At 37.5% G+C, this 21,087-nt stretch overlaps 1 protein-coding gene across 2 annotated transcripts in view; it reads left to right on the forward strand.

The window, feature by feature from the left end:
* The window catches only part of LOC123677436 (voltage-gated potassium channel subunit beta-2), a 121,208-nt gene that overhangs the window by 48,597 nt on the left and 51,524 nt on the right, over positions 1–21,087 (forward strand). For both annotated transcript variants that reach the window (XM_045613940.1, XM_045613941.1), the window contains exon 3: positions 10,380–10,549. In XM_045613940.1, coding sequence (XP_045469896.1) covers positions 10,548–10,549 — 2 coding nt within the window. In that variant the 5' untranslated portion in view covers positions 10,380–10,547. The remainder of the gene's footprint in view (positions 1–10,379; positions 10,550–21,087) is intronic.

The raw sequence follows: 21,087 nt of genomic DNA on the forward strand, positions 1-21,087 counted from the left end.
AGACCTCTCACATATGACCTATACTGATAAAAGTTGACTAAATGGAGACCGGACTGAAATTGGTTGGACACCTTGACAGCAATGTAGGAAAAACATTTTTGAAATCTGGCTGTTCTATGCAAAGGAACAGTGAGTTCACCCCTATTACGAACCACTCTATCGTGTGCGACCGATCTAGGCACGAGTTTGTCTTTCAGCACTGTAGAAGACGGCGTATTCTGAATTTTGAAAACGAAACAAGCAAGATGTAGTTTCACTCTGTTCTCCATACGTAGCCATCCCAACTCGTTAATTTTATGAGAAATATGATCGAACATACGTAAACCGAAGACAAACCTACAGCAGTAATTTTGAACAAGCTGAATACGACGCCGGAAGAACGAGTTCAAACATGGGCCAAACACTACATCGCAATAATTAAACCTCGAAAGAACTAAGGACTCAACAAGATTTCTACGCATATTGAATGTGAGCAAACGTCTAGCAGAATAAAGAGCCTTCAACCTATAATGCGCACTCCTCACCAATTCCATTACATGTTGAGAAAAGCAAAGCTCGTCATCCAACATGAGACCAAGATTTCTAGCCGAATTCACCACATTTATGCGAACACCATCGACTTGAATATCCAGCATGGACGAAATCGAAGCCCTACATCGTTTTTTCGAATAAACCAGAAGCCTGGATTTAGATGCATTTATCGAAAGATTATGCGCAGTAGCACACGATAATAAAACCTTCAGATCGTCATTTACTCTTGAAGATGCTAGATGGATATCTTCGACAGGGCAACAATAAATAAGTTCGGTATCATCCGCATGAGTCACAGGTTTACAATATTTAAGACCAGATAACAAGTCGGAGGTGTAAATAATAAATAACAAAGGGCCGAGAATAGACCCTTGGGGTACTCCCGCACAAACCTGAGTTGAATCTGAGAGTCTTCCACCCGCCCTTATCCTCTGGGTACGCAATGAAAGAAATGACCTGATCATAGTAACAGCAGCACAAGAAAAGCCGAAGTAAGACGCCTTGGCGCACATCAAATTATGGTTGATGGTGTCAAAGGCCTTTGAAAAGTCCAACAACAACAGCAGGACAACCGATCCCTTATCTAGGCCGGAAAAAACATCATCAGTAACCGATGCCAAAGCAGTAGCGGTACTGAAATACTTCCTGAAACCATTCTGATAAGCAGGCAATAAATCACAATTCACAACATATTCATATATCTGATCATACAAAATCCTCTCCAAAATCTTTGACACCACCGGAAGTATACTGATAATACGCAACTCGGAATGAGCAGTCGGATTGATGACTTTGGGCAGAGGAACACCAATTGCTTCCTTCCATTGCATGGGAAAACTATTACAAAGTATACAACTATTAATTAGATGTAAAATCATAGAATCGATAAAGGGTCTGGCGTGACCCAACATCGCCAGGGAAATACCGTCGCAACCAAAGGATCTACTCTTAATACCACCCAAAACCACCAAAAGAGCATTCATATCAACAATCCTGAACTCAAAAATCGACGAATTGGGGAATTGATTCTTCTGATAAAATTCTATCCTCTCCGAGCATATAGCATCATTAACCGAACCATTAAATTTAGCAAAGAAGTTATTAATTTCATCCGGATCAGAAAGTGTATCCGGAAGGAGACGGTGAGGTCTTCTGTGGACGTAAAGAGACCTAAGAGCATCCCAAGATTTTTTACAGCCACCATGACTAGCCTCGAACAGAAAGGATTTTTTGCTCTTACGAATTTCGGATAACACTCGATTGCGAAGTGACCTGTAAGTAAGTTGGTCGTGATTAGAGCCCGATCTCTTAAACTTATTCAATGCTATATCACGTGTCTTCATTAAGGCCCTAATTGTTTCGGTAAGCCATTCAGCTTTAGGTTTCGTTACTCTCTTTCTCCTCAAGGGAGCATGGCGACCGTAAGTATCGATCAAAAATCCATTGAACATATCCACCTTTTTATTCACATTCAACTCGGAGAGGAATCTGTGCCATGGGTTAGCCTGTAAGTCTGCCAAAAAGGACGCGGGATCGAAACCACTAAAATCCCTTACTTCAATTATTTTCGACTGCCTCCTGAACGGTTTCAGGACTAGCTCACAAAAGGGCATTGCGTGATCACTAATATGATCTGTGCAGATAACTCCGCATTTTCCAATCAGATTGGAGGCACAGTTGACGAAAATAGGGTCAATTAGAGTGCTCGATTTATAAGTGACGCGTGTAGGCTCCGAAATAACCTGTGTAAATCCATAAGACGATAAGCATTCACTGACCGGATTACTAACATTCATCATATTCACATTGACGTCTCCCAAACACACAACATAATCAGCCATAGGGCATATATAATTCAACATATTGTCAATATCGCGTATGAATGATTCCATCCTGGAATTCCTACTCTTTCGATTGGGAGGCCTATACATCACACCCACTACAATAACAAAACCTCTTACCACAAGCTTCACCCAAATACACTCAGTGAGACTTTCCAATGCGAAATCAAGAGTCACCAACTCGGCGCGAAAGCAATCTCTTACATACATTTATCCCATTCAAAAATTCTAGTTGGAGGTCTAAAACAGTGCTTGTTCGTGGTTGAACCCCTGACAAGTTTGGATGCAACATGAATAGATAATGATGTGATGAAATGCTGATCAGTTATGACAAAAGGTGCTTTATATTTATAATTATCATACTTATACGATAAAACTAGAAGATATATGCCTAAGATTCTTCAATGCGTTGCCATCAAATATTCAAACGGAGGAAAATTTCGAAAAATACGAAAAATACTTACCTACATGATCATTTATTTCAACTGGAACCCTCTAAAATTCAGGATTTTTTTATGTAAAGAGTTTTTGACATTGTTTCATTTGTTATTTTTTTGTAAATGAGAACCTTCTGAAATAAAGATTGTTATTATTATTAACAAACTTGTACCTGCAAGAAAATAAGAATCAGGAGAGAACTGAAATGAAACACAAAAGAGAGGTTGGAATTTACGCCGAAAACATTTCATCAGTAGATACTAGATACAATAGATAAGGATGAAATATGTTTTTGTGTGAAATAGCGATACATTAGTTCCTAACCCTGTCCCTCGGGTCGCTAGCATCAACATTTCAAACGACTGCACGCAGTCGTCAGTCTTCTCTTTATTTGTCTATGGTTAATACGGTCGATCCCCAACGACTTTGTATTTTCGCTGATTGGGCCTTTGAAATGCATCTAAATAATAAGGAGTTTCATCGAAAAATCATCTTTAGTGATGAGGAACATTTTCACCTTGGAGGCTATGTTAATGAGCAGAACAGTTGTATTTGGGGCTTGAAAAATCCAAGAATGATTTTTGAAAAGCCTCTCCATCTTCAACATGTCACTGTTAGTGTGATTTTCGGGCTGATGGTGCAACTGTTACGGTGAACGAATTGCGCTACCGAGCTATGATTAATGATTTTTTGTGGTCTGAATTGGCAGATATTGATGTGGACGAGATTTTATTTCAACAAAACGACGCAACGTGTCACACACAAACTACGAAATAATAGCAATTTTGCAAGAAAAGATTCCTGGCCGTGTTATGTCTCGAAGGGTGATCACACTTGGCCACTGCGATCTCGTGATTTGACACTTTTAGACTTTTTCTTTGGGACCACTTGAAAGGAGTCTATTGTATACCAATTCTCCACAATCGATCAAGAGCTTGAAGATGGAATTCATGAAGTTATCATATTTATTATATTTGAGTGAATATGACGAATTTGGAAGAATGAATTTATTAAATTCTCTGTGAATTCCTGGATAAAAAAAGGCCCATTTTCTTTTTCTCTTCCTAAAAAAAGACCTCCAATGCACAGAATATTGCGGCAAAATATGATATAGGTATATACCGCAATTATAAAGCTTCCAGAAAAAAAAGGCATAATGAACGAACCATATCATAACGAATTCTTCCTCTCATTATCTTTTATCATAGCGAACAGATGAAGATGTACACGAAAAGCTCGAGCGATTTCAACATCGTAAACAGATTGAAAATGAGAGTAATGAAACATATCTGGCAAAAATACACTGCCCAAATACGAGAATGGAATGTTTAGAGTTCACAGTGGACTTAATTTTATATTATACTGAAATCCACATAATCTTTATAAGTTAGTTATCAAGTATTGTTCGATAAAGGGTTTGTGTTAATTTTCAATATTCTCTGTACCTAAATGAATCATCTAAATTCGACTAAATAAACTCAGTAAACAAATATTTCAAATAATCGACTTTGTTACCTTCCATTTATACATAGCTACACTTTTTCGATTTCGAGGAGAATTTCAAACAATTCTCTAGTAATCCTCAGGAAAATCCAAATTAATATGAAAATCTAGTTAGTCAGCTGTGATGAATAAATTAATTATATGTTTTGTTATTTATTTACCTAATCTGTAGCGAATTAATGAATTAATTAATATTTGATAAACAGGTATAATCACATAAAAGTACGACTACAAGAAACACACTGTACAGCGTGTAAAGCGTTTGCGGCTCCACGTCTATAGGACTTTTTTTCCTTAAAATTTCCCAAGGCATCTTTCATTTTCAATTTTTAGGAATATATATAGGTGAAACAGTAGCTTAGTCCAAATTGGTCGCATGACTTCAATGGTCCCAACTTTGTACATTGGCGTACAACTTTGCTTTTGCAGTTTTTTTTTCGAAATTTGAGGCCTTATTGTGAAAAACTGGTTAAACATTTATGATTCAAAGTATTGTCAATCGCTGGCCACTGCTTTTCCCTATCTTTCGTGCAGCGTACGAATTCTGCGTTGAAAACACTGCTCATCTTTTGAAGCGATCCACGAATCGATCCAATTTTTACATCATGGCCGGGATATCTTTATGATTTTCTGTGCTTGGGATTATCGTGATGAACCCATTTTTCGTCTCCAGTCACAATGCAATGCAGAAATCTCTTTGCCTTTCAAGCAGCTGTTCACAAGGCACCCAATTTCCTTGTTTCTGAATCATTCCCATGATTTTCGGACGTTTTGAAATACCTTGTTGGGTCACTCTCTATGATCCTGCCAATTCTTATTGCGTTTGACACGAGTCTTGATCAAATAAAGCCTCCAATTCTGCATCTTCGGAAACCTTTTCTCTTACACTGTCATGCTAGTCTTCGACGTCAAAATCCCGTTCTTGAAGCGTTGAAACCACTTTCGGCACGTTCTTTCACTAATGGCGGTTTCACAATAGGTATTTCAGAGTATTCAATGAGCCTCAGCCCAGATTTCTTCTTATTAAAGCAGAAAATCGAAACCTCCCGCAAATTACAGAATTTGGCTCGTTAGCTGACATGTTTAATCGGAAATAACTTCATGATGCAGACACAAATCGACTAATATTTCGATGGAGCTATGTTTACAAATAACTAAGCTTATTGCATAACATCTACGATCTGTTAATTTCGACTCCCACTTTACGCTACAGCCATTTATTGCAAAACGGCGGAAGCAAAGTTGTACACCTAATAATTGACCTTCATCATTCATTTTTATCATATGAATTTCTTTCAACTTCGAATTGCGTGTGGGGTAACTTTGAATTTCAGAACATACTTTATGTCAAAACGATTTTTCTAAGCCTTTCTTGTTTTCCCGCGGTGACTTGATCCATCCCACATGCAGATTAACTGATGAGAATCCGTTGGTTGAAGGAAATTGTGAAAGGGATAATCCTCATGCGTATCATACAGCTCTTCTATCCCTGAATTTTATCTTTTCCATTTTGGGACATTTTGCATCTAGATCAGAAAATCATTGGAATGAAAAGCTCGTTCAGTTCCCGACAACAAATTTGAATTTGAAATTGAACAGGGATTGATTCAGAATTGATTACAAGTTCTTTAGGCATGCTCCAGGAATAATTGTCTAGGCACATTGTTCTGTATTCAGATCTTCTGAATATGTAGAAGGGTAAATATGAAAGAGCCTAATCGAAAACTGAGTTTTTCGAAACGTTTTTGTGCTCCGCTCGTTCTGGGATAGCATAACGGTTGGTAGAACTGTAACGAACACTCGGAACTTTTCCAATTTCACGACCTTCTCATCAAGTTGGTTTCACCCATAATTCAGCTCAACCTCAACGTATGTTGCCGAGACTAATAGGTTTTAACTCCGTGGAAAAACTAATAATGTCATAGATTTTTATTGGAAGGAATTCTGTGCGGGATTGGAATTATTTGGAGGATTTTATTCGAACATTGATCCATCTTAAAATACAATAATAAGAAATGGTGTTGTAGCTTGTTCTGTTATTTTGTCATTCAATGACAATTTGGGATAAATATCGAAATTATATACACATTATTATGTGATATATCTTTTCGATTTATACATATACGTACAACTCTGCTTCCGCCAGTTTTTTCCGAAATTCTAGGCTTTATTGTGAAAAACTAGTTATACATTTATGATTAAAATTATGTCTTGACCACTTTCGCAACATGGGGTCGAGCATTGTCATGCTGTAAAATCTGTATTGCGGTCGTTTGTCTTTCGATGCTCGGCTCAAACGCATTAATTGCGTTCGAAAACAATCGTCTGTGATTATTTCATTCGGTTTTAACATCTCATAATACACTACGCCGAGCTGGTTACACCAAATACTGAGCATTACCTTGGAACAGTGAATATTTGGTTTGCCGTCGACGCTGAAGCATAGCCAAGATATCCCCATGACTTTCTGCGCTTGGGATTATCGTAATGAAGCCATTTTTCATCTCCAGTCAGGATGCGATGCAGAAATCCCTTTCGTTTTTGCCTTGCAAGCAGCTGTTCACAAGGAAACGAACGCCGTTCAACATCTCTCGGCTTCAACTCGTACGCACCCAATTTCCTTGTTTCTGATTCATTCCCACGATCTTCAGGCGTTTTGAAATGGCTTGTTGCGTCTCTTTCAATGACCTGCCAATTCTTGTTGCGTTTGACACGAGTCTCGATCAAGTAATGCCTCCAATTTTGCATCTTCGAAAACCCTTCCCCTTCCACTGCCATACCTGTTTTCTACGCCAAAATCACCGTTCTTGAAGCGTTGATAACACTCTCTGTACGTTCTTCCACTAAAAGTGGCCTCACCATATGTATTTCAGAGCATTCAATGAGCCTCAGCCGCATATTTCTTCATAATAAAGCAGAAAATTGACAAGGTACATTGTTCGGTATTCAGATCTTCTGAATAAGTAGAAGGATAAATATGAAAAAGCCTAATCGAAAACTGAGTTTTTCAAAACGTTTTTGTGCTCCGCTCGTTCTGGTATAACAGAATGGTTGGTAGAACTGTAACGAACACTCGGAACTTTTCCAATTTCACGACCTTCTCATCAAGTCGGTTTCACCCATATTTCAGCTCAACCTTAACGTATGTTGGCGAGACTAATAGGTTTTAACTCCGTGGAAAAACTAATAATGTCATAGATTTTCATTAGAAGGAATTCTGTGCGGGATTGGAATTATTTGGAGAATATTATTTGAAAATTGATTCTTCTTAGAATATAATCGTAAGGAATTGTGTTGTAGCTTGTTCTGCTATTTTGTCTTTCAATGACAATTTGGGATAAATATCGAAATTATGACATCATTATGTCATATATCTTTTCAATTTATACATATACGTATAACTCTGCTTTCGCCGTTTTTTTCTCTCCAAAATTCGAGGCTTTATTGTGAAAAACTGGTTATACATTTATGATTAAAAGTATTGTCTATTGCTGGCCATCACTTTCTTCTTTCTTCCATCTTTTTGGCAGCGTACCATTCTCGCATTAAAAAAACTGATCATCTTTTGAAACGATCTACGTATCGATCAAATCTTTTATTTCTTCATTTTACCGGAAGTGCTGGTCAGCCAGGCCGGGTACCATTGATCGAAACAAGTGATAGTCCGAGGGAGCAACGTTTAGAGAATACGGCGGGTGGGGTAGGACTTCCCATTTCAACGTTTCCAAGTATATCTTGACTACTTTCGTAATATGGGTTCTAGCATTGTCATGCTGTGAAATTACTTTATCATGTCTCTCGTTGTATTGCAGCCGTTTGTCTTCCAATGCTCCGCTCAAAAGCATTAATTGCGTTCGATAACGATCGCCTGTGATTGTTTCTGTCGGTTTTAACAACTCATAATACACTACTCCGAACTGAGCATTATTATTATTATTTATTATTATTGTTTCAACAAGAGTAGAGGTACAAATACCTATAAACTCAAACTTAAAAAAATAACATTCGGAAACTAAATATAACTCAAAACAAAAATGATGGTTTACAATGAGAAAAAAATTAGGACGTATTATTCTCGAGGTTGGGTAATCCATCGGTCATATCCATTCTTGAAGGCGTTGGTGGAGGTTGCATCTACAAGATCACTCGGTAGACTGTTCCATAAGTGGAACACCCTATTTGTGAGGAACTGCTGTCTCTGAGGCGTGCGGAACTGTTCTCTCCTAAGCATAACCTTGTAACCGTGAATATTTGGATTGGCCGTCGACGTGCAAGCATGGCCGGGATATCCCCATGATTATATGCGCTTGAGATTATCGTAATGAATTCATTTTTCCTCTTCAGTTACAATGCGATGCATAAATTCCTTCCGTCTTTGCCTTGCAAGCAGCTGTACACAAGCAAGCAAACACTGTTCAACATCTCTGTGCTTCAGCTCGTACGGCACCCATTTTCTTTGTTTCTGAATCATTCCCATGACTTTCAGGCATTTTGGAATGGCTTGTTAAGTCCCTTCCAATGATCCTACTAATTATTGTTACGTTTGACCCGAGTCTTGATCAAGTATTGCCTCCAATTCTGCATCTTCGAAAACCTTCTCTCTTCTGGAATTCGACGACCAAATCATAGTTTTTGAAGCGTTGAAACCACCCTCGGCACGTTCTTTCACCATAGGTATTTGAGAGCATTCGATGAGCATCAGCCGCAGATTTCTTCGTATTTAAGCAAAAAATTTAAACCTCTCACAAATGACGAGAATTTTGATCGTGAGCTGACATGTTTAATCGAGAATAACTTTATGATGTAGACACAAACTGACTAATATTTCGATGGCGTTATGTTCACAAATACCTAAGCTTATTGTATAACATCTACAATCTATTTATTTTGACTACCACTTACCGCTTAAGCCATCTATTGCAATACCGCGGAAACACAGTTGTACACCTAATACTTTTTTGTCTAGAACTACGATTCCAATTGACAAAATATTAAAACCAATAAAATATGAACAAACCATCCACAATAATAATTTGAAGTAATCATTTATTGGTTAGAGTCAACATAAACCAAAAGAAGAATTAAACTGTGCTAAATTGTAATTGTTGATTTGTATACCCATTTCACAGAAGACTAAGGCCAGGTGTTATAAATATATTTTTTGTGTCGATTGTGCAACCATCAGTTATAGCGGAATTTATTTCGGTTGGCTACACTGCTCGTTCAATTGTAACAGTTTTTTCTCAGATTTTCTCATATTTATTCGTTGTTGTTCGGTTGAACTCAACCGACGGTCAACCAGGCCCTTAGAATGAAGATTTATGACTTCCTGTTGAGATTGCTATCTCTTGTAAATCCATACCAGAGAAACACTGACAAGAAAACTTAAAAAATACAAAAATTTCGAAATGCACGTCTATTTATTTTAATTCAGTTATTCAATATAGTAACCTTTTATTCAATTTGTACACTTTTGGATCATTCATTTTTTTTTAGATCGCCTTCATCTACTACTCATTTTACTGATATAATCTATATCTAATAACTATTCAAGAACTATTCGCCATGCTTTGTTTGAATTGTTAGTGCTAGTTTCGCGAAAAAAATACAATATTTCCTTTTTGTTATCGCTTAAATTTCAAGGATTTCTAGAATAACTAAAAATATGTGAAAATTTCAATAAGAAAAATTATAAGCAATTGAGGATGATTTTTTCTGTTACCTTCTTGAGAATAGTATCCTATCAGTTGGATGAGCAAGAAAGACCTACTAAATCACAGTAAAATTCAATTTCTTTTTTATTCAGATTTTTCTTGTAAAAAATTAAAAATGAAATGATGCAGATAAGATACTACAGCATCTTAACAGAAAATAATAAATGTTTATGCGGTTATGAAATGAATAATCTTCGACCAATCTCTTTGGAAAGAGCTGGATTAACAGATGAAACCCAAATCCCAAAGAATACTCATCAAATTTTTATTTTTTCCTTCTCACTAATTAAAAATTCCAATCTGAGGTAAAACAGATATGAAAATTGAAAGGTAACAAAATACCTTGTTTTAGGAACAACATAGGAATTCCCAAAGGGAGCAGTGGCAAATTCGTCAGCTCGATAACGATCTCTTGCAACAAAGGCAATCTGAAAGGGATAGGGAAAGGGAGCAGAAGGAGTTAGCTGAGCAGCGACTTCTGCTTGCCGAGGATCAGGATTACACTCCTTTACCTTCATCAATGTGAGTTGAAAATTTCAGATTTTTTTATTCTGTTGAAGTTTCTGTACTGATGACTAAAAGGATCTATTTTAATATCTATGAGATCTAGACGAAGAATTCATGCGCCAATTGTATCCTTGGAGACCACAAGGCTGTATATAGAGTGAGTTTTAATTATGGAACGCCTCAATTATCTGATAAACGATTTTTATACAGGGTGATTCAACGCGATGGCCTATTAGACATTCATGGAAAACTAATCATAATTTTGTGCTTAAAATTTCCATGTTGGGGTTTGAGGCGATGATCTTTCTCCCTGAAATATTTTTAGGTCTCCACAACTTCCGGTTATACCGGAAACATACTACTACTTCCTTATTTCGAATATCACACCCCGTATGTCATTGCATCATTTAGTGACGATTTCAACAATATGTCATACTTTGGGTATAAACTCAAAGGTTCATAAGTTAATGGGATTCTTATGAAAAAAATGGTGGCGACGAGGAGTCAAATTTTTTTGAATATCTCTATAGAAAAAACCTTTTTCAAGTTGGACAACTCAAATTCATCGAAACTCAAGATTTTCAAATTGGAACCTATATTCTCTATTATTTCAGTCAATTCTACGTATAAAAGAGGGGGGTAACTGAATGGAGTAGTCTGTAACGGAAAACATAGAAAGGAACTAAAATTCAATGTTTCAATAACTAGATTTGACATTTCAAGAATTGAACTCAATTATGCGCAATTCGAAATGTTATTGATTTATGGATTTCTCAACAATCTCGAAGGAAAATTAATTGTAATTTATAAAATATAAAATTTAGTTATCGAAATATCGAAGCCAAAGACTTCTCCACACAGTTAGGAATTGCGGTTTTTTCTCGTTCTTCCTCGATAACTTTTGAAGTATTCATTTTAGGTATAGGGTATGTTTAAGTAGAATATAGGTTCTAATTTGAAAATCTGGAGTTCCGATGAATTTGAGTTGTCCAACTTCATGATCTCCTTATAAACACCCTGTACATTTTTGGTCCAAAGCGCAAACAGTCTTATATTATTATATTATTATTATTAATACTACGTTTTTGCATGATCGAAAATGAAAAAGGTGTTTTCGAAAAAATTTTTTTCTATAGAGATATTCAAAAAAATGTGAGTCCTCGTCGACACCATTTTTTTCATAAAAATCCCATTAACTTATGAACCGCTCAGTTTATACCCAAGGTGTGGCATATTCTTGAAATTTCAATCAAATAAACTATGTAATGATGCAATAATATACTTGGTGTGCCATTCGAAATAAGGAAGTGGTAGTAGTAGTCTATTTCTGGTATAATCGGAAGTTGTAGAAATCTGAAAATATTTCAGGGAAGTAGAATATTGTATAAAACCCCAACAGGCAAATTTTCAGCACAAAATTATGATTATTTTTCCATAAACGTTTAATAGGCCATCGCTGCGAATCACCCTATATAGATTTTGGAGTGAAAGGATCTTGTGATATGGCCGATATTGTGGTGGTATTCACATTGTTGTCAGATCTTCCCTTTTTCCGGAATAATAATGATGAATTTTGTTATTTCAAATCTATCACCAAATATTTTTTTTTGTCCTACGAAATCCTAAACAAATGCTGAATATTATTCATGTAATATTCCCTATACCTAAAAGCTATAATTCGGAGCTACATTTAAATTATCTTCGCTGAAGTTGAAATAATACAGATGAAATAATGGTTTTATCGTCTGTGAATTAATATAACGAAAATAAGATCACGGTATGCGGATAATTTTTCAACTCCGGAAAAACCACCTCTTCGAGCGAGACACGACATTGAAGCCATTATTTCGTATTTATTTTTGGCTTAATTTGTTCAGTTGGTCGGAAGATTCATAAACCTGAATCCAGTTGCTATATGTCGACGATGTTAGAGGAAAGGTAAATATAATGGTGATGATCACTGACACTGAATGAGTTCCTTTTCAACATTTAACCTTTCCAAAAAACCCTTGCGAACTATATAGTTTGTAAGGTATACAAAACTACTAACATTTGATTCTGGGGGTAGCGGTTAGTTTTAAACAGGATTCTGCGCATAGACCTCATATCGATTTGATATTAGGTCTATGGTTCTGCGCAAATCAAAATGTCGAAACATATGACTTATTACATAACCATAAACATTATTCCTCTATGGACATAATCTGATTATGTCACATTGTGTGTTTCTGTGCTTGGTTTTGTGAGGAATTTCAAAATGAGATATGGATTCAGATTCAGATCGCGAATTATCATTCAATGACAATTTAAATAATAATTTATAATTTATGTTAACTTTGTGACCACAAGACCAGAGAACATTATGCTAGAAAAATGAAATCTCCCGATATTTTTATATCTCCTGTTTAGTTAAACATCGATTGTTATCAAACGGTGCAATCGGTAGAAATTATAATCATCGATTAGTACTAAACATTAATTACGTAATAGTATATTATTCAACGAGCGCTAATGTAGGTCATAACTCACGCAGATGAAGTTATCAAGTTATCAAGTGAGTTATAACCATTACCGCAAGTTGAATACTATACTTTATCTACGACTATATCAATAAATACTAAGAAAAAAATACAGACTTATAATATAGACAGAAGGAACGGGAAATAAACATATGTGCTCGATCCCGAGTACAAGAGAGATGGAAACTTAGTGTCACCAATCATAATCGAACTAGCTTTGGCTAGCTCGAATCCAGTACAGAGTACAGACATAGAACCATATTGAAAAACCTTAATAGTTGCCTGTAAAATTGCATTGAAATATACCAAAAGACATCCCCTGTAAACGATGACCTAATGATCTTACTGCTACACCAATCTTGAAAATTTTTTCAAACTCCTTTATATTTTTTTCGGGCGAGTAATTCTGTATGGTAACATTAGCTGTTTGTATTTTGGAAATGTATACACCTATATAATATTTCATCTTCACTATCTGAATTAATCGTTTTCAGCAAAACATTCACAATAATTGGATATCAACTTAATTTGAAAACGTCAAAATTATTAGTGTAACATTCCCTCGGACATTCCTCCCCTCAATAAAAATAATGAAATGTTCCCTTTCGGCCAATCGAACAGAAGCAGAGAAGCATAGAAGCACATATCCATCTTTTCCGATTTATTATAGTGAGTTATAGTAGTGAGTTATTATAACTCACGCTGTTTGTTAATAGATACCATTAATTGCTCAAAAGCTGTTGAATAATGCATATATAATTCAATAGGAGAAAAAAAACAGCGTTTATTTTTAGGAATGGAGCAATTGGCCCTTATACTATAGCAGTCGTGGAGAAACAGATGTTAAATTTTGAATTGATAACGATAAAATATCGATAAATTCTACCAACAAAGGCTTTTTGATCTTCCCCTTCCATAAGTCCCCCAATAAATTCGTTGAAATTCGCTCTCATCTCCACGTCGACTATTCCCAAAATTTCCTCCTATTCTGTTTGCTAAAATCAAACATTAATCCAAGAATATTTGTGGAACTTCACGCTCGCAAACCCGCAAAGTTGTTACAGTGCTCGCCGCTCCCCTTTTCTGCCCCCAGTGAACACGATGAAAAGCCTCAGGGATACCGCACTCAAGATATGGCAAAGGATAAAAAAATCATCTTAGCGGAAGCGACCCTCATTTTTTATTATTTCTGATACGTTCTTCATTATCTTGTCTTCGTCGTTCTTCATCGTTTTCTTTCTCTCTCTTCTGGACGTGACACCCTATCTGCAGATATACAGGGTGACCCAATTTAAAAGATTCACTGAAATTATTCCTTGGAAAGGGACTGGATCGAAATTTATTTCAATAATGTCTTCAGAGGGACATGGAATGTATCCAATGTGACCTTGGAGTTTGTTTTAAGACCATTCAAGTTTTCATCGTTGTTGGTAGTGATAACAATTTCAAAATTCGACATGCGGTGCGATTTTATTATTGCTGAGTCAACTCATATGTGCTGTTAGAAAAAATTCAGAAAACAAACTACTTTTTATTTTTGAATATGTTTATATGTAATACTAAAGCAAATTATTCTATTAGAAATTACTTTGAGTACATTATCAGGAAAAACTTAAGCATGAAGCATTCCATTCATATCTTCAGAGAATTTCATTCTAACTAAAAAAAGAAGGAGACATAATGGTTTTAGTTTTTCAAGAAGATTCAAGATTCAATAAAATCTACTAGACCTTGAAATCAAACTCCAAGGTCACATTGAATGTCTGAGTTCGATTTCCCCCTGAAGACTTAGAAACTTTCATTTGAAACATTTTTTCAACCAGGCTATTCCCAAGGAGTTATTTTAGTGGATCTTTTAAAATGGGTCACCCTGTTCAAGGTGGATCAGTTGGGAAAGTTCTTCTATGAATGATTATAATTCCGATCAGCTGGATATAATTAGAAAAATTCGGAAAGGGCTCTGACATGTAGCCAGGATCTTTTGTGCGTTTGATGCGAACAAATCTCTTACGACTTTCAAATTACTCAGTGATATTTGACATTTTTTCAGATATTTCATCCTTCACTTTTCATATCTCGTCGTTGTGAAATCAATCATTCTTCCTTTCATGTTACGTTTTTTCTCGTAACTAATTCGACGATTTTCAATGAAGGTTCTTCTACTTTCGCTCTTATTTAATTCTACAATACCCAGAACGTTTTCCTCGAAATTAGGAATGGTCAGAATGATTCAAAAGTTACTAGAAACATCCATTAGTCATTTATTTCAATAGACAATGACCTCCTATATTGGTTCATAACGCAGATACTAGGCGATTAAATTCAAAGAAAGTAGGAGTTCCTTCATTCGCTCGAAATGATTGATCGCTTTCCCTAAATATTGTAGGTATTTATTACTTAGGTTCAGTGCCTGTTTACGGCCTTCTGGACCCTTGGTGCAGAATATCTATGAGTTATGATCTATTATGCTCCCCATCAGAGCTGTTCTTGCCATTTGTCGTCATAGTCTGCAGCTCGGCCTTCCGTTTCAGAGTACTAATGATCTCCAGTATCTGGGAATACTTTCTCACTTTTATAAGTCTCTTGTTATTATTATTATTATTATTATTAAACAAAATTACAGAGTTGAGGTACTTTAAACCTATAAACTCTAACTGAAAATTATCCATAATACAACTGTAGAGAAAGAGAAAAAAAAAACAGAGATAAGTGAAATTCACAAAAAGCTACAAAAATGATATTATCAACAACCAAAAACCTAATAATGTATACATTTCAATTACTTCTCCAGGTGTCAAATTTATTCTTGAACGCATTGACTGATACTGCTTCTACAATTTCACTGGGCAGGCCGTTCCAATGGTTAAACACCCGATTACAAAGGAAATTCTCTCGGCACCTCGTTCGAAATACTTCTCTGTTCAACTTGTATCCATGTCCACGAAGTTGATTCGAATTCAATTCATACAGGTGGGACATATCGACGCCGAATAAGCCGTGCAATGCTCGATATGTAACTATCAGGTCTCCCCTCAAACGACGATCAGCAAAGGAAGAAAGACCCATCATCCGTAGCCGTTCCTGATAACAAGGGCGATTCCATCCAAAGGGAATGCGTGTGACACGACGCTGTAAGTTCTCCAGCAATGCAGCATCACCCGTCAACCACGGATGCCAAACTGGACCGGCAAATTCAAGTATTGGTCGAATATAACTTTTATATATCTGGGAGATAGCCGCCACATTATTGCCACGAAAAACATTCTGGACAACATATATAAGACGTTTGACCTTTTTTGTGATGTGCAATACATGTTCAGTCCACGAAAGATCACTTGAAATCACCACACCCAGGTCCACATGAGATGAACATCCAACAACTTCAACGCCGTCAATGTAATAAGTCAAACCTGGATTGTTTTTACCCAAATGTAGTATTCGACACTTTGAAGGGTTTAGGGGAATCAACCATTTGTCGCACCAACAAACGACCCTGTCCAAGTCTTCCTGCAGAGTTTTATAGTTGTTGAGAGGGCAATTGAAAAATTTAATATCATCGGCAAATGAAGCACTGTCCGACTTGAACTCAACAGCTAGATCGCTCACATACACCAGAAACAGCAACGGTCCCAGAACTGAGCCCTGAGGAACGCCACTGAGCACGCATCTTGGTTCCGATCTGGCCGCACCAACTTTTACCACAAACGATCTGTCAGTTAAGAAGCTCTCAATCCACTTCAAGATCAATCCTCGGATTCCAAAGTGCTCCAGCTTGTACAGAAGCCTATTTATTGGTACCCTATCGAAGGCCCTTGCGAAATCCAGATAGACAACATCTACCGGAAGTCTATTATCCAAAGAATGGGTCCACTTGTTGAGACAGTTGAGGAGGCAGGTGATAATTGATCTTCCCCTGATGAAACCATGCTGGGTATCTGGTATGATGTTATGTTCCAAAAAAAACGAAAGCATCCTGTCGTACATTAACCTTTCCAGAATCTTACATAGAATGGAAGTGAGGCTTATTGGCCTGAAATTATTCGGATCTTGCTTGTCGCCTTTTTTATGTATCGGTGATACAAGTGCACTCTTCCATGATTTCGGCAGTATACCAGAGGTCAAAGATACTGAGAAAATTTTGGATAGGGGTAGACTAAGAGACTGAGAACACTCTTTGAGCAACCTGGCAGAAAAACCGTCCGGACCAGGTGACGACGAAACATTCAGAGACCGCAGTTTCTTTTCAACCATCAAGGGATTGATGTCAATAAAAGCCAGAGAAGAATGGTTTCGAGGAGAAGCAGTTGAAGGTATAGGTGCTCCGGGCTCGGATGTGAACGCCATTGAGAAGGTATCAGCCAGAATTTCAGCTGAACACTTATGGTCATCTGCAACTAATCCATCCTTGTCCTTAACAAGCGGCAAAGATGGTACGGTATTGAAAAAACGTCGTGTGTATTTGAAGAATTTCTTCTTGTCACCCGAAGTAGCTAGATCACTCTCAAATTTGGATTTGGCCTCACGTAATCGGCTTGAAAGATGATTGGAGAATGCTCTATGCCTCCGAAAGTCACAAACCTGCCTGCCGCGAACATACCTCCGCCACAGCAATTTCTTGAACTTAATCATCCCAAAAATATGACTGTCAATCCAAGGCTTACTGCTATTGACCCTTACAGTTCGTATGAAAGTGTGGTCCTCAACAGTTCCGGTAACATATGCGTTAAATTTAATCCATCTCGACTCGCCGTCCCCAGTGCCCATCACATCATCCCAGTCTGTTTTGAAAAATATTTCATTAATACTCTGGTATCTGACAATTTTGCAAGTTTTAGTCTCGGACTTCATTTTAGAGGAAAGAAAAAATTGTATTTTTGCTGATAAAACCAAGTGATCTGATTTTCCCAGTGGCGGATGGTATTCAAGTTCCGAAAGTAAATTCACATCATTTGTAAGGATTAGATCTGGTGTTGTAGGTTCTTGGTTTACTCTGTAACGGGTGGGTTGGTCAACTAACTGGTGTAAATTGGATTGGTTCAACATTTCGGTGTATGGAATCGAAGGAGAGTTTGCTGAGGGCGAACGAGATATTGGCCATATTCTAATGTCGCCGAGATTGAAGTCTCCAGCTAATAAAACATGTTTATGTAGGTTAGATAAGTTCGTCAGATGCTCACACAGGTCTTTGTCATATATGGAAGGTCGTGGACGATATATGCAGCCAACACACAAGGCGAAGCCAGATGATTCTATATTCAAAAAGATATTATCGATGCCTGGAGTATTGAGTGAATGTTTAGAGATTTTAAACGAATTAGCAATGGAGTCATGGACATATATACATACCCCAGCATAACCTGGAGTAGTAATACTATCGCAACGGTATATGGTGTAATCAGGTATGTGAGCAACCATATCAGGCTTTTCTGGATGCAGCCACGTTTCCGTGATCATTATGAGAGAAGGCTTATGATATTCGACCAGTAAAAGAAGCTCATTGAACTTTGCAGTTAGGGAAGCTAGGTTTGAATATAATACTGGCCATACATTCAAAGGTAATACTAGTTTTTTGAAGAAGAATCCTCTGATACAATTGTAGGAACACCCCTGATATATTTTATGGTGAGGTTGACCTCTCCAGCTCGGCGTCTTCTCTCAAGCACAGCGCGTAGGTCCTGTAGCTGCTTTGCTTGCATAGGGGTTTTATCATCAGTAATGCTGAATTTGCGCCAATCAGGCATACTAGCGATAACTCTTTTGTTCTTCAGGATTCTCGTGACTATTAGTGGATTATTAAAGGATAACCTGAGAATTCTTGGACGGTCACTCAGCGAAGTTCCTATTCTGGAGATGGAAGTGCGTTGTAAATTTGCGTCGGGACATATACAATCAAGCACCTGAGAAACAAGACTCACATCTACATCGGGGCTTGCTTCAGGAACTCCGCGTATCAACAGGCTGTGGGATCTACGTAAGCGTTCGAGCATTTCAGACGGTTCCACATTAGGAGACACAGAAAGTCCTGCGGTGGGTTGTATCCTCGAAGACTCGATTGCTGATATTCTAAAGGATGCCGAATCTACCGCTTCCGCAAGGCCTCTGTGAGATTCCGCCAAACTCAGCACCTGGGAAGTGCAGGACTGGACCTTAGCATCGTGCTCGCTGATTGACCGGGAATGACTCACAAGTACGTCATCATGACGCCGCAAATCATCCGAATGCTTAACCAAAATTGATCTACACTCGGATAAATCTGCTTGCAGTGCCATCTGAGTGGATTTAATAGAAGATATATCATTGGATATATCGTCGAGTTTGGCCATAAGGGCGGCAAACTGATCACAACTAAGCGACGATGCAGTCGAGGGATGCAAATTTCCTGGCATGGCCGATGTACCAGGGCGCTGAGAAGGCGATGAGACCGAACCGCTACGAAGTAAGCGGCCCTCACCTACACAATAGCCACAAGTCCACTTCGCATCGATCAGGCCCAACTCGCTCGGTGACAAATTGAGACAATCAAAATGAAATGCTTTTTTGCATTTGAAACAATTAGCAAATCGAGTGGAGGTCGTCTGCTTCGAGCATATATGACATTTAGTCATCTTCCTCAAACTGTTGCGACACGGTGGAATGGAAAAAGGAGAGACAAGCTTCACTCTCTTGGGCCGTTAAGAGAGACTCACACAGACTAGGTAGGCCACGGAAGGGGAATAGGGCAAACAATTGGGTTAAGGATCAAGTTGTTATGTCCAGGAATTTAAATAAGTCGCGATGGAAATTACGAAGCTGTAGACGCACTGTATTTCTGCCCACCAGATGTACAAACCGCTCTCGAGGTAGTACAAGTACTGGGAGTATTTGAGTTTCGAGTATTGTAAAATGTGGTGCCGTGTTCGCTCACAATATCGACTGTTACGCGCAACTGGTGGGGAAATCGACGCAAGCGTCAAACGTATGATGATAAACAAAGAATGTAATAGCAGAAACTAATAAAAAAATTATATACAATATCATCAAAACCAAACAATATCCTTCAAAAATTATTGTTGACCTCCTACCTTCAGATAAAATCAGGCACAACACGAAAATTTGATCTGGAAAAGATAAGTAATCTACGGAGAAAATTTGTCTTGATTATCGAGCCACTCGTAATACGTGTTAACACTCTCTCAGTTGAAGATTCATTGTGTTCGAAGCATTTTTTGCGTTGTCTAGCTGTGCAGAGGTATTCTCACATCAGGTGATCTGGAGTTTCTTGCTCCTCCTCGCAGAATCTGTACTCGGCTTTTTTTGTTGGACTCTTCTAGATTCTCATAAGGTGTTTTCTGAGACGGCAAAGCCCTGTAAGGAATCCAATGATGAGGTGTAGTATATTCTTGCTAAGATGCAGATACTTCTTGGATCTCGCAGAGTCAAAGTTTCGAAGAAACTTTATCTGGAATGATCTAACCTAGGCAGATTTCGCCAGAGTGTTTCTCCTTCTCCTGAAACTCTTTCTTATAGGAACATTTGCTTTTAGCACAGAAAGGTTCTGGGCAAATGGAAGGAGTTTGTGATCCATTTATGACAATTGTGTTAGCTTCTTCATTTGCTTTAATTTCATAAACTAAATAGACCTTGTTAACTTAACCTACCTCATTGAGGTATATTTTGGTAAGTATTGCACAAAGAGAGCTGGTTCTAGTCTCAAATTTGAAAAAAAACAAAGAGCAAATTGTTCAGTAGATTTCGAGTATTTGATACAGAAAAAATTCATTGAAAATTTGGAAATACATGTAGGATCCAGTTAGGTATTGCTCCCTGTAAATAATTGCGATGGTCAACCGGATGCTTGGAGACCTATTAGTTTCTTTCAGTGTCGAGGGCATGACAGTTTCAATTGATTTACAGGGAACGAATTGTTATTGTACATAATGTAAAAAGGATGTGTTATTCTTCGAGGTGTCGAAGATATGTCAAGAGTTGTAAATCTTGAAGAGATTTATTGGGGGGTTGATAAGGTTCGAAGACAACACGGTCGTACCAGATGTC

Source organism: Harmonia axyridis, chromosome 4 (genome assembly GCF_914767665.1).
Source record: "Harmonia axyridis chromosome 4, icHarAxyr1.1, whole genome shotgun sequence".
Classification (NCBI taxonomy): domain Eukaryota; kingdom Metazoa; phylum Arthropoda; class Insecta; order Coleoptera; family Coccinellidae; genus Harmonia; species Harmonia axyridis.